Here is a 14111-nt window from a genome sequence, read left to right as displayed (position 1 = left end):
ATGACTAAAAATTATAAAATAAAAGGAATCAGGGAATTTTAGAAAATGCTAAAACATCTCCGCGCTACACAGAACATGCCTTCCCCTTCTTCCTCCCTCTCCACCCAGTCACGCTTCCTGGTAATGTATTGATTTGCAATAGAGTTAATACCTTTTAACCTCATTTATAGCATTTATAGCATTATGGCATTTAAAGTCTGAGCCATAAAAAATGCAGCCATTTCTTAGTATGGCTCCTTTAAATTCCTCATTACAGTGACTTGGGAAGCCTTGTCCTATCTCTAATAGAAGCAACACAGTGACTTGTACAAAATGTATTACTTCTTGTGAAAATTGCACATACAAGCACATAAGTACAAAATACAAAAGAAAGGTGAAAATCCCATAGCCTGGCAGTTTCAAATACTAGCAGTAGACTATTAAGATGAACTGAATAAAAGAAGATACTAGAGTAATATTACCCAGTTACATGAATTTATTGCACCAAGTAAAAAAAAAAAAAAAAGTTTGATCAAATTTGCACTCTGATTTTTATACTATTTTGCAGCTACTTTTCCAATCAACATATTTATGCAAGAAGCAACTCTGGATCTGGGCTGCAGTAAAAAACATGAACTAAACACAAACATTAGGAAACGACATGGAAAATATTGTATTATTTCTTAGTTATACATTTTAACTATCAAAATTACCATGTGGAATTGTGGTCTGGAATGGTCTGTTAGGACTTTTTAGATTCCATAGGGTCAAACTGCCATCAGAGTGACTGCACATGAACTGCTTCCCTTCATGATGCCAAGCGACAGAATGAATAGCCTACAGAAATGAAAGAAGAACTTGAGACTGAAATAGAACACGGTGTTCATACTGATATATTAATGCATTACTTTGGACTATAATAATCTAATGGTATATCAATAGTTGGATGGTTCTTGTTTATCTAAAGTCCATTACTAGTACTAAGTAACCAATGTCTGTTAACTACTGCAAGTCAAACAAAATAATTTATAAATGCTAACATAACACAAGAATATAAGAAAGCCTGTAATGAATCAGATCAAAATTGAAGAAACAGGGTATTTTGGTGAAAGCATAGGAAAAAGGGACACAATACAATTGTAGTAAGTCTGAGAGCCCTCTTTAGAAGTATTTCATCTGGCAATTATACAGGAAATTGTCTGTGACAAGTTTTACAGGTAATGTGCAACACATGCACAGTCTTCCCCAGAGCGCTATTTAGGAAACATAGAAATAGAACTCTCTTCTTGAATCATTTTTTCTCCCATATACTAGAGATTCAGAGCAAGTACGCAGATATCTGGGATGTTTAATATCAATACAAAACCATTAAAGAGACCAGAATTGTTTCACTGATATAGGAAATTAACAAAACAATGATGTAAGATACTTTTGGAACAGACAGTGCTTCAGAAAAGAGGAATATCGCACTCCTATGTACACAATGCAAGTACCATGTGATATTTGTTATGCATGTCAAAAAGCAACACTTAATATGCCATTTGTGCATAAATAGTGGAACTAACTGAGAATATCCATAACTACATCAAGCAAGCTGAAAGGATACTAACAAAAGCTGTTTTCTGACAAAAACAAAGTATTGCTTCACTGAATATCACAGTTTCTCTCACACTCCCCTCAGCAGACTCAGAATTTTCTCTTGAATCCATTTCTCCACCAGAAATGTGAGAAAAAAACAGAACATGTTTTAATGTAAATAGAAATAAAAGACCTATTTTTTAATGCAGTTCCATAACTGCCCATTTTTGCAACCCAGGAAACACTAAGGCTTTGCATGCACTAGCAATTGCATATGGCCATTTACCTGATTTATTCAAATAAACTTAAAGTCACGCCTGTGTATTCGTAAGTCAGCACTGGAGTTGTTCATATCAATTTTGCTGAAGCTGCCAAGGAATAAGTGCTACTGGTCACTATTCAAAACTCGCTGTTGGTCTTTCTCTTTTAGTAAGTACATTGATTGTTATGTTTGGTAGTGGGTCGTGGTCTGGAGAGAGTATCAGAAGAAACCAACAAAAAGGCTGTGATCCTATCACAAAACTTTACTCAGCTCCAGAGGCTGGACAGCAATAGCCACAAAGGACCCTTTGCATTTAGATGACTGAGATGTTTAAACAGGAATCTGACATGCCGTGTATATGAATGCTTTGCTAGCACACTAGTAAGCTGGTCATGCCAATAAAGACTCAACAGAGCCGAACAAATTGAACTCTAGCTATTTATCTTCAAATGGTAGCAGTGTCTCCCAAACTTCTACCTGCAAGAAGGGGGCCTGGCACACAATTCCTCTTAAAGACCCGTAAGATAGCAAACTACAACTGAAGCAACGGAAGATAACACAGAAAGGTGGTTTACACAGAGTCCAATGCCACTGCCCTCAGATACTGAGAACCTTAGTTCCGTGGGGAGTGCTGCTTCATTTACACTGAAGGCAGGTCTATCCTCCTGCACATAATTCTGACATGAGCTCATTCATGCTTGCTATCATGCCAAATTTAAATCTGCTTTTGGTGTGTCATAACACATAGAAACACTTCACATGGTTACAGTTGCTAACTGTCTCCGAGCAGGAGCTAGTCACTAGCAGCTGAAAATTGTACCAAGCTGCTTGTTAAACTGCCTCTCAGCTGCTAGGTGCCACCTGCCAGCATAAACCTCCTGCTGGATGGAGCTGAGGTGGAATGCTCTTCTCACAGACAGTTGGCACAGCAGCAACTCAAACTCACCTGTTACACTTTGATGCAAAATGGGCAAGAAATACTTAGAATTGCTTTTGAAGGTCTAGCTGGGAGACATGACTAATGCTGAAAGGTGGTACTGCACAAGACCCTAATTTTTACTCTTCTAGAGTATGTCTAGCATTCCAATCAACCTCTTTAGGATCCACACACAAAAAAAAGGAACAGTTATTTGCTTAGAACATGAGTTCAGTCTTGGTGGGTGACTCATGTGAATGTTCACACACTGTATACACATAAAGCATATCACTCCAGATTGAGTATGCTTTTCCTTCTGCAATACCCACAGTGGTTGCATAAATATTCCATCTTCTCTCATACTCAGCATGTACTAACATTAAGCACATCCAACACCATTTCCGCTCCTTTCCAAACACAAACCTCATCCACTGAGAAGAATTCATGGGGACTCAAGGACCACTCTAAACCATATTTTGAACAATAAACATAATCATATCCTATTGCTTGATTCTTACCATTAAGGAAGTGCCATACCATTACAGCAAGGGCCATATCAGATTTGATACTTCCATAACAGCATACTGCTTGTTAAAGGCAGGGAGATGTCATTTGGCAAATGTCTCTGAACTCTGCAGCCTCATTTTGGAGATATGCTCTAATGAAAGATGATGATGATGCTTCAGGAAGCTCTGAATATGTGCTGACACAACCTATCAAACTTTAAACAGTCTGCATATGGAGAAGAGTGGGTTTTTTGGGTATCAACAATAACTTGTGAATCCTTTGAAAGAGCTGGCTTGTTTATGTGCTTTTTATACAAATTGATGGAAATAAACTTTTGAAGGAATTTATAAAAGGGGTTGCAAACAAAGTCTTCAATAGAGGGCAGCATATAGAAACACTGCTTGAAAGGGCCTGAATACCTCATACATATCACCCCTGAGAAGATGACAATCATCATCACACAAAGAAACAATTTTGCAGCTGAAATCTTGAAGAGTAGGCAAAAGATTCTTTAGCAACATGTGAAAGCTCCACCTTGGCACCAGGTATTTCAGAAGTGAGAACATTTCAGCCTCTTGAGAAGGTCTGACCACAGTAGAGAAGAATACACAGAAACTCCTCGTGTTAGGAGCTGATGAATTGAACTAGACTCTACATGGTCATCAGTGAGGCTAAAAGAGAGACGGGGCTACTTTTGGCTCCAGTAAGTAAACCATAAGTATCAGGGAGAAGCTTATGGGGAAGATACAGGCTTACAAGAACACTGTAAGGGACGTGCCCCAAGTGACTGTACTGCGAGCACGGATACAAGGTGAAAGGAAGGGGGAGGGGGCCTGGTGTCACTTCTCCTGACTGGACTTAAAATTCATCCAGTGCCTTTCATGTCATGGAAAAGTACTGGTGTCTCAAACACTCCAGGAACTCCAGCAACTGGGGCAGATAAATAGGGGCACATACATGTTTCAGGTGAGGACTGTCACTGCACTGACCCCTGATAGCAGGTCCAACACTGGATCCAGAACTGGTGATTTCTCTGTCTCTCCTTCTCACTCTGTCTCTTTCCTCTCTATTTTTCTCTTTTCTCTCAAAGTTATTAAGCAACACTGTCTCACCCTGATTTCCTATAAAGTCATATAGCTTAGGCTTATATAACGATGAGAGTGCCAACATTTATGGACTGTGTGTTACCAATGTATAGCCTTAAGCATTAATATTCCCATTGCTGTTGATGTTTACACCTTCTATTCCTATTAAAGTTGATGTCTGTGTTCAGAGCTTGAGGGTTATCTCCTCCTTGGTCCACCCTGAGAGGCTTTGTTAATCTGAGTCACTCCTCACCCCCCACCGGTGGAACATGGTAGACACCAAGCAGAAAAGTTCCAAATAATGCAAACTGAACAGCTTTTTCTATTCTTGGTGAGAATCTCCTTTGAAATGAGCAGACATGTTTTACCTATGAAAGGTTCTCAGCCTTCAAGACATGAAGTATAGCATGATAAAGATGGGGTAAGGAATGCAGCTATAAATGCTGCAACTGCAGGTCTGCAAAGAAGGGGCAGTCTCTTCAGCTCCACCATGTACAAGCTATTGGGGTGTCTCAGTGAGCTGTTTATTTTACAACCAATGTGTCCATGACATTGGCCTGGACTGCAAGGAAAATCAAAGGGCATAGTCACCTCCCTGTCATATAATTACCCATTTTCTGAGATGTATGCAACATGTGTCTCATATCCATGTCTTTCAGTCTCATGTGTTGTGAAGCCATGCAGCTTAGAAAGGATAGGCAAGATTCATAGTGGGGATGTCCAAGTAGACTGAGAACCATTATCTCTTCATGACCCGTTTGTCTGCCAGCTGTTCAAGTGTGCAAATACAGAGGACCTATTCCATCTCAGCTGTGGCTCTGCTACTTCTAAGACCTCTATTAAAAAAACAGCACTCAATATAGTGAAACAAATGAAGAGACCTTTTAATAATTGTTCTCACTGACAATGAAATAATTTGTTGTGGCTGTATGAAAAGAATTTAAAGGTATTGAATGTCAGCAGATATAGTCCCCACCTTGAACTTAAAAAGAAAGAATATTTAGATTTGTAGACAGACAATAAGTTACCAGCCTCTTTTCCTCTTCAAAAAAATATCTGCAGCTAACTTCCTGCTCCTGTTATGCAGTGACAAGTTCTACAGATCCAAATAACAACAGCCAGTCTAGAGAAACTGAAATCCATGCCATCCAGGGTAACACAGGAGAAATCCAGTTGAAGCTTAATCTGTGGAACTATGAGTAGTTGGAGTTTTGAGGGTGCTGACATTTATTTTGAGTGACATGACCAAGGTGGACACCTATCTGAAGAACTTTACAAGGAAGAAAGAACTTGCTTTAGTGATGAACACTCACAGTCCATCAAGGACAAGAAAAAAAGCTATTTCTCACAGTACACACAAAATGCCCCTTTATGGAGAAGCCTGGTACCGGGGTATATTTGATTCTGAATAGAAGTATCTGCTTCACTGATGAGACAGAAATGATCATGCTATCCAGCAACCCTTAAAGGTGTCAGAAGAGGAAGTGGTGAGTTAGATGAAATTTCCAGTTCTTTCACCATCAAATAAGGTTTAGTTTCAAAACCGGTGCTAAAGAAAGCAAAATGATAGTAAGAAAAATAAGGCTGGAATAATTTCATTCAGATCCCATTCAAAAGGCACCTCAGGATTCAACAAAGCCAGAGAATTTGGAGCAATTTATCTGAGATCTGGCTCAGTGTCAGAACAATGATACTAGAAGATTGGTCAGACGTCACAGGGCACAGAGGCCTTTGCAACAGTCCAGACAGAATGGTGAAGGAGAGCAGGAACAATGTTTTCTGGACCATGATCTTAGAAGGCGAATCTGCAAGAAAAGCTTAGGTTTGAAAACTTGAGTTGATGCCAGATACCAAATGGCACATGCCAAATTAATAATTTGTGATGCACAAAAACTATATAATCCAGGATTTTAAAAGGAACCCTTTTCAGGGGCTTCCTAAGGGAATCCCAGAAGACCTGGAACATTACCAATCTGGAGCCTGAAAGTCTGGAATAAAGCACAATGGCTATTCACACAAGCCTTTTAAAGACAAAAGAGGAATCTTACAATTATTTCAGTAGACAACAGCAAGCCATCACAAGCTGCACAAAGTAGATTAATGACACAGTAAGTGCCACTGAGGAAGAAAGCACAAGATTGAGAAAAAGGCAAAAAAAAAGTTACTGAGGACAGAACTGAAAAATGTGAAACAACTAAATTATATGAGGATTTTTCAACACCAACCACTCTGTCTCAACAAGGAAATAAAAAAATGGAAATGGTATTATGAAGATCCTGTTTCATGTAGCCTCATTATGAGTGGAAGAGAGGACTGTGAGTGAACACATTCCCCCCCAGGAGACCTGTAAAAGGAAAAAGTTGTTGAGCCTTAAGCAACAGAACAGGAGCAATTTCACAAGTGTGTGCACAGGCAGACTGTCACTTAAGAGACAATTTAGTGGGCATGACTTGAGGTCTAAGTGTTGAAGTGTTGTCCTGTTTGAAGTCTGAATTACCGTGTCCTTTAGAACATTTGCTCAGAATCTTACCCTTAAAGCTAAGTGTAGTGCTAATGTGTCTGTGAAAACAGGCCTGAAAGTGCAGAATTCAAATATATTCAGATTACTTTTTAGAGTGAAAATGAATGTGAATACTCCTCACATGTAGGAAGCTGACAAGATGAAGAAGGAAAGAGAACTACAGGAAACTAGTTACTGCCTGGATTACACTACAGAAAATGTCCTTTTCTGCCTTCAGTTGTAGTTGTATTCACATTCACCCATGGTGAACTTTACAGAAGGACAGGCAGACCAAAGCATGTTTTTCCCTAGGGCTTGTACTTAAATAATAATAACTAGGAATTTTTGAAACAACCTATTTACTGGTACAAGAAATGCATCTGTGTTTGATACAATCTTCTTACAAAAGGCAAGAGACAATTGTCCAATAAAACTATAAGAATACAATTCTGAAAACCTTTTAATAAGTTCTTGAGTACTAGGTCATACCAATAGTGCTACAAAATAATGTACCTTTCATTCTAATTAATGTCCTAGTAATATGCAGCAAAGGAAATGATATAATTCCTAATGTAGCTGTACCTCAGGTCAGCTCATTACCACACTTTGTTCAACTGAGGATCCCCACACAGAAGCTGATGAACTTGTCAGAATCACAGGGTAGAGACTCTCTCGTAGCACATGCACAAGAACCTAATGCATCAGAACTACAGATGTCAGGTTTTGGCTTCTGTTGTCAATAACTTGTTCAATAGCAAGCAAAACCAGTGTTTCCAGAACAAGCAATGCCTTAAGATAAATCTCTATCTGCTTAGTAAAGCACACAAAAAACTTCTGAATAACATTTTTTCTGAATTAATGGGAAATGCTTACCTCATCATAATAAGCTCTCAGATCAGCTCTTTTGGATCGTAAGTCCCAGAATACTATAGTCCCATTTTCATAGCCTATTAATAGCTAGAGGAGGGAAACAAACACAATTACACTTGCAGATTCAAAAGGTCTATACAAATGTTGAAGAACTTCCTGGTTTTAAGAGATTTTTAAAGAAATAAATAAGCACTACAAAAAGAAATTCCAAATCAGTGCACACGACTGTAGTTTGAACTATACATATACCCAGCTTTCAACTCATCTTTCAACATACATTAGTTCTCAATACTGACAACCTAAGTTATAACATGGAAAAACAAATTGCTTAATACTTTTTTTTTTCTTCCCACCCCAAGTTGTTGTATCTGGACAGTCTTCAGTTCTGTATCTGCTGAGAAAACAAGACCATAGAATATTCCTCTCAGCTCTTAAATTCCTTTCCCCTGGTTGGAAGGAAAACTGACACTTGAAAGATCACTAACTTCAAAGAGTCATCAGACTAAACTCCAATTCTGCTACATTTATACCTTTAATTTCTGCCTTCTACTGCTTTAAAACATTATCAAGAACTCCCCTTGCAGAGAATAAATTGCTTGCTTTCCTAGAAATAAAAAATAAATTAACTGGTATGCCAATTTTCACTTCTTCTAGCACTAGCATGTCATAGCATCATGCATACCTGAGAAATACCAGCAAAGAAGATTTGTTAAAGATGAAAGAGAAGAAAAACATTGCTTAGGAGAAAAATAAAAACAAATAAAATCCTTTCTCCTTGTCTCTGTTGGAAACAATGGAATTTTTGATCTGGCACTGTATTGAGTATTCTCTATTTGAATGCAATTAATCTCACATATTATGGAAGCTGTGAAGTCTGGCCCACTTAGGTGTCCTGGAAATTGCTTCCCATAGAGCCCGTCTTTCTAAGAATCTATCCTGGACATGACAACTGGGAATGACCAAACTGCAGACTCATATATTACTGCTATGAAATATTTTATACAACTGGCAGTGATTACTGCATTTATTCTTTGTCCGTAAACACATGGATCACAGAGGGCAGGCAAGAATTTTCAGTTTCTACATTAAGAATATGACCAGAAGAATGACAAGACTACCTCTTAGACTATTAGTCTGCATAAATCATAAAAATGAGGCTTGGCTGGACTGCTAAACAAAACATCACTTTGTTTCCAAGTTAAATATAATTGATTAATCGATATCACTACAAAAGAGTCTGGGAACACTCTCAGTCCTATCAGATATGATTTGTTATATTGCCAGGAGAATATTCACTGTGTGGAAATGTATTATCTGGTCTGGGAATGATTTATGGTTAATATATTTAATACCTGAATATGACAATATCTGATTACTTCAGAATTCTGCTTCTGAAAAAAATTCAAACTGTCCTGGAGAAATTTCAGAATATTTATCATTTTTTCTCTGGATGGGTCCATATGGGATTCTGTGACAGAGTAAATGTGAAAAGACATCCTGTTCAGAAAGCATGTGGCTAACTGGATAGCACTTCTTTCTGGATGCCATATGGTATTAGAGAATAATAGATTGCTATGGAGTGAGTGAACAAAGAAGCATCTTACTGCAACTGATTTTGCTGTTAGAGTAGTGATCCTAAATGGAAGACAGTTGTATATCCAGGAGCAGATAACCTGGTTAGGTGCAGGCCTGTGCCGTTTTGTGCTGCACACAGCACCTAGGTTTCAGGCTTGTGTTGTGCCACACTGATTCCTTGGCCGTAAGACAAACTTAGATGGCTAATCATAGAGAAGTCTGTAGGCAGCTCCCACTTGGTAAAGACAATTACTGCTCCTTTGTGTCCTTGTGTTTATCTTAATGTGAAGCAGTATTTTTCATGTGAACATCATTTTGCTTCACAGTAGAAATTAATTGGGCTGCTTTAAAAAAAAACACCACAACAAAAAAACCACAAAAAACCCCCAAATCTTTTGAGACCTCTAAAGACCAAAATGCTGGCAAACTTCTTCATAGAGGGCACCAGCACAGTGTGCTGTGCCCTTACTGGACGTTCATCCAATGCTACAGTTTGCAGTTCCCACCATCCTTTTCATATTAACTCAAATAAATATTATAATAACTATGTTACGGAGTCTGAGTGACTTTCTTCTGGTTGCCATAACAAGCACTTGCACCTGTGCATTACAGCTGGGTACCAAACAAATTGGGTTCTGTTCATATTTACCAGTACTCTTTTCACTTCAGATTCTGTACAAATATATCCAGGGAAACAAATTAATAGAAAAGCATTTAGTATGTGACCATGTTTTTTAATAACCCTTTCTTCCTTTTCTCTGGTGAAGCAGGCTAATCTTTTGAGTTTTAAGACTCTATTTTGCAAATATATCACACACCATGTAATTACTAAAAAGTTCAACTTCTCCTATCTGAGACAGCATTTCACCTGATTTATTGCTGAAATGCTGAAAGCAGGACAGCACTACAGAACTGCAAGATACAAACCGCTGTGATTTCAGGGAAGAAGTTGAAAGATAAACTTATTTGCTGCATAGCCAGGAATCTCTCTCTCTTTGCTCAGGTGGTAGCCATGCTGCTTAACATGGTGGTATGACCCTAAAGTCAGAATTCCAGCTGGGTGAATCTGATTAGTCTTATTGCCACTATATTTATGATGTTCTGAACTGTCTGAACCATAGGAAACTCAAACATTCACGCTCCTCTTGGCCATGGAAAGCACTTGAGAGACCTATAAGATAGTCTCTATGTAATAGAGGTAAAAAATAAAACTTTCGTAAATGCAGTTGGAGTGGAAAACCCAGGCAAAGAAGAAAAATATGTGTAAATATGTGTAAAAAGAGTCCAGGAAGGAACAAACTAAAGATTTCTCCTGAGCTTGTGTTTCCTGGCACCTTGCTTACTCATGCTTAAATAGGTTAACAAACATGCAGAATTATGCATATAATTTGAAGGAGAAAGGGGTCCTAGCAAGATCTTCCTTGTCCAGTGGAGTTACTCCATATTTTGACTTAAATCCTTCTTCATGAAATGATTTTGATTATGGTATTTTAGCGAGATTTCTCCTTTACAGTCAACTAATTGCATCCCTGGTACATGCCAACTGGCCCCTTCCTTCTCTTGGTAGCACAAAGCAGCTGGGAGAAAGGAAACAAACCTGACAAACGCACACTCTGTTTAGGTGTTATTACATCTCAGAACACAGACTCTGAGATAGGAAGTTTAGCCCACCAGCTAACAGTTAATAACATTAAATTTTTTCCTATTAAGCTTTCTCCAGTTGCTGGGAAACTGCAGACCATTGCAGTTAATTACTTCTCCTGTGTCATGTTTGCTACAGATCTGCCACTTACAAACGTCTGTGCACTCTGTTCCTAATGTACACTTACTCATTGATTTGGCAGATGGTTATATTTCATGGACTTAATCACTAGGTCCCCAAATTGTTCTTAAGTGACCCATTAAACGTCCAAATTTTCTTTGTCATCTATCTTCCAAGCACAGCTTGCTAGATTCATAAAAGTGACTGTCTCCAAAATCTGCCTTGATAGTTTGCCTGAAGGGCACTCTAGAAAAATTTTGAATGGCAAAAATCTTCTGGAATTACATTCAGTTTTTTTGCTCATCAATCACTGATATAAACTGGAACTTCTAAGATTTTAAAGAATTTTAAAAAGACTAATATACAGTCCGCACACAAATTTCTGTGTCTTGCAAAAAGAGATCTTATGGTTGCCCTAGATTTGGAAAGTTTTGACTCTGTTTTAGGACTCTCAACCTCTTAGTGTCTGTAGGAGAACACTAGTTATTCAGTTCAGTGAAGCATGCACAGATCTGTAAACAACTTTGTGATACCTCAGAGAATGATGTAGCACTGGACCCTTGCAGAATACAATACCCTTGTAGAGTACAAATATATACGTATTTTGACCAATGATGATGACTGATTTGTACCCACTATTCAATTCCTGAATCCTATATAAAGAATGCTTGTCTGCTGCCTCCCATGAAGTGATGTAGAGACTTTGATTTCTCTCATCAACTCCTCCTGGTGGTCTTTGGTTAACTTGAAGCTGAGGAGCGAAGCAGAGTATGTAGAACTATCATGAAACAGCTCTATTACCTAAGAACAGCTCTACTAAATTTAAAAAAAAAAAAAAAAAAAAGGTCTACCTAGCACAGTATCAACTTAAATCTAGTGGGAGGTGTCCCTGCCCATGCAGGGGGTTGGAACTAAATGATCTTTAAGGTCCCTTCCAACTCAAACCATTCTATGATTCTATGAAATGACCAAGAGCAAGTACCAAAGAACAGTATGTGGGGAGACAAAGTACTTATACTCTCATATACTCCCTCAGCCTAAGCAATCTTCTCATTCAGAGATATCCAACTTCTCAACCAGACATGACGCTGTTTAACCTCATCTTAAAAAACCTTTTAGGAAAAATTGGCAAACCTCTTCAGCAACCCTAAAATTGATTTATCTTATGTTATCTTTTCTAGTCTCCCTTGTGACCAATATACATTTTCAGCCCCCACAGGACCATTTTGAAAAAATTGTATGGCTTCTACCCATTGGACATTTGAAGAAGTACTTAATTGGCTTGTTTTGAATCTGACTTCTGTCAGTTTCATTTGATATTCTTTTAGGCTTTTTATCCAAAGATACTATGAACTGTTTCTACTCTCTTTAGAACAATTGTGATTTTCAAACTGGGAATCACATCAGCCTCATTCCGCAATTAATTGTTCTGTCTGACTTAGTTGTGTCTCATAAAGAAAACCTTGCCCTTTCTCTGAATTTCTTTAAGTGCAATTATGTTCTTTCTGAGATAGAAGGATAAAAATTATACTCAATATTCAGCTGGCAAGTCAACCATGCATTTACATAATAGCCCTGTTTTGTTCCCTATTCTTCTTGGGATAATGCCTAATTTTTATTTTCTTTATTGATCACTACTGAGCAACAAGCTGACATTTTGACTGAACTACCACTTGAAGCTCTTGACACCAAACAGTAATGATCAGCTCAGATCCATTGCTTATATATAGTAAAAAATATTTTCCAACACACAGATCCCTTCCCATAATTTACAATGAATACTTAGAAAAAACAGTAATTAACCTGCCAATTTACTGCTAATTTTCTCAGCCTCATTAAGTCCAGCAAACCTCATCACATCACTGCTTACTCTCTTTTAGGTTGGTAATCAATATGCTGAATAGCAAAAGTCCCAAATATTTTTGGGTTTTGTTTTTGGGTTGTTTGGTTTTTTCCTTTTCATTTTTTCCCCATTATGAAGAAAGATTGTTTTATCCTTTATTCTTTCAAAGTTTAATGACAGTAAGTTGAAAAATTAAGTTTAATTTTTTTCTTGACTCCTATTTTCTTTTAATATGGAGCTATGTCTTTTGATTTAGTGCTTGGGTCTTCCCTTACAACTTTGTGTACCTTTTACTGATATCCTCCTGTAACCATCAAATACTACCAATTCCACATTCTGCAAATCTGCAAGTATTTTATTAGCAAAAATTTGACACCACTTTCAATCTATCAGTGATATAAACAGCTGCACTGGGACAGTTTCAGTATGGTTTTGATTTTCCACTCTTTCTCCCCATAAATTTCTGATGTTTTTTCAAAAGGACCTGTCTGATTTTGCTGTTACCATGCTAGAACTTCATCAGTGCCCAGATGTCTTCAATATGCCCTCTGAGCAACATCTAATTGTATTTATAAGTTCTCCCTCCTCAAGATCTTTTCATCTTCTCTCTGCTGAAGTAAAAATATTTCAGGTTTCTGTCTGGACACAGTCCATGACATTCCTGGAAGAGATGTTCACTCACAAGACCATTTTTTTCTTTTAGTGTAACATCCTTTTTCCTTACTCTGTGTGCTTTAGGTAGGTCATCAACAGCTTCTGTTGAAGCCAGCAAATGAGAGTTATGCCTCATCAATAAACCTTTATATTTATCAGGCATTTTGCCATAGGTAGTTAAATAGCATTACTTGATGGCTTCTGGTTTGAGGCTAAAACACTACGCTTCATAGCATTTAATTACTTCACTTGCTGTATGAAGTGATTAAATTGCTTGAGCTATTGTGATTCTTCCAAAGAGGCTTAGAGATCCAATCTAACTTGTTGGAGGACTAGTCAGCAAGTGCATCATCTGCACAAAGTTCACTTTACCAAATGGATAAGTCCAAGGACAGACAATGCAAATGAAATTCAGATGCAGTCATGAGGATTTTTATAGGTACCCATATTAAGTTCAGCATAATGTCCCTCATATCACTATAAGAAATTAAAACTGCTGCTTGCTTCCAATAACCATCAGCTGTTACATGAGACACACTGTCAAACAGATACACCATTTGTAAGATGCAATCTTTTATAA

General features: G+C 37.8%; 1 protein-coding gene across 1 annotated transcript in view; it reads right to left on the bottom strand.

Annotated features, from left to right (window-relative positions):
- The window catches only part of STXBP5L (syntaxin binding protein 5-like), a 183340-nt gene that overhangs the window by 75304 nt on the left and 93925 nt on the right, over positions 1-14111 (bottom strand). The window contains 2 exon segments of the mRNA XM_009996442.1: positions 693-816; positions 7701-7784. Of these exon segments, the coding sequence (XP_009994744.1) occupies positions 693-816; positions 7701-7784 (208 nt within the window).

This window comes from Chaetura pelagica, unplaced genomic scaffold (assembly GCF_000747805.2).
Source record: "Chaetura pelagica isolate M959 unplaced genomic scaffold, ChaPel_1.0 scaffold490, whole genome shotgun sequence".
NCBI classification, from domain to species: Eukaryota; Metazoa; Chordata; class Aves; order Apodiformes; family Apodidae; genus Chaetura; species Chaetura pelagica.
This window is presented reverse-complemented; position numbering and strand designations above follow the sequence as displayed.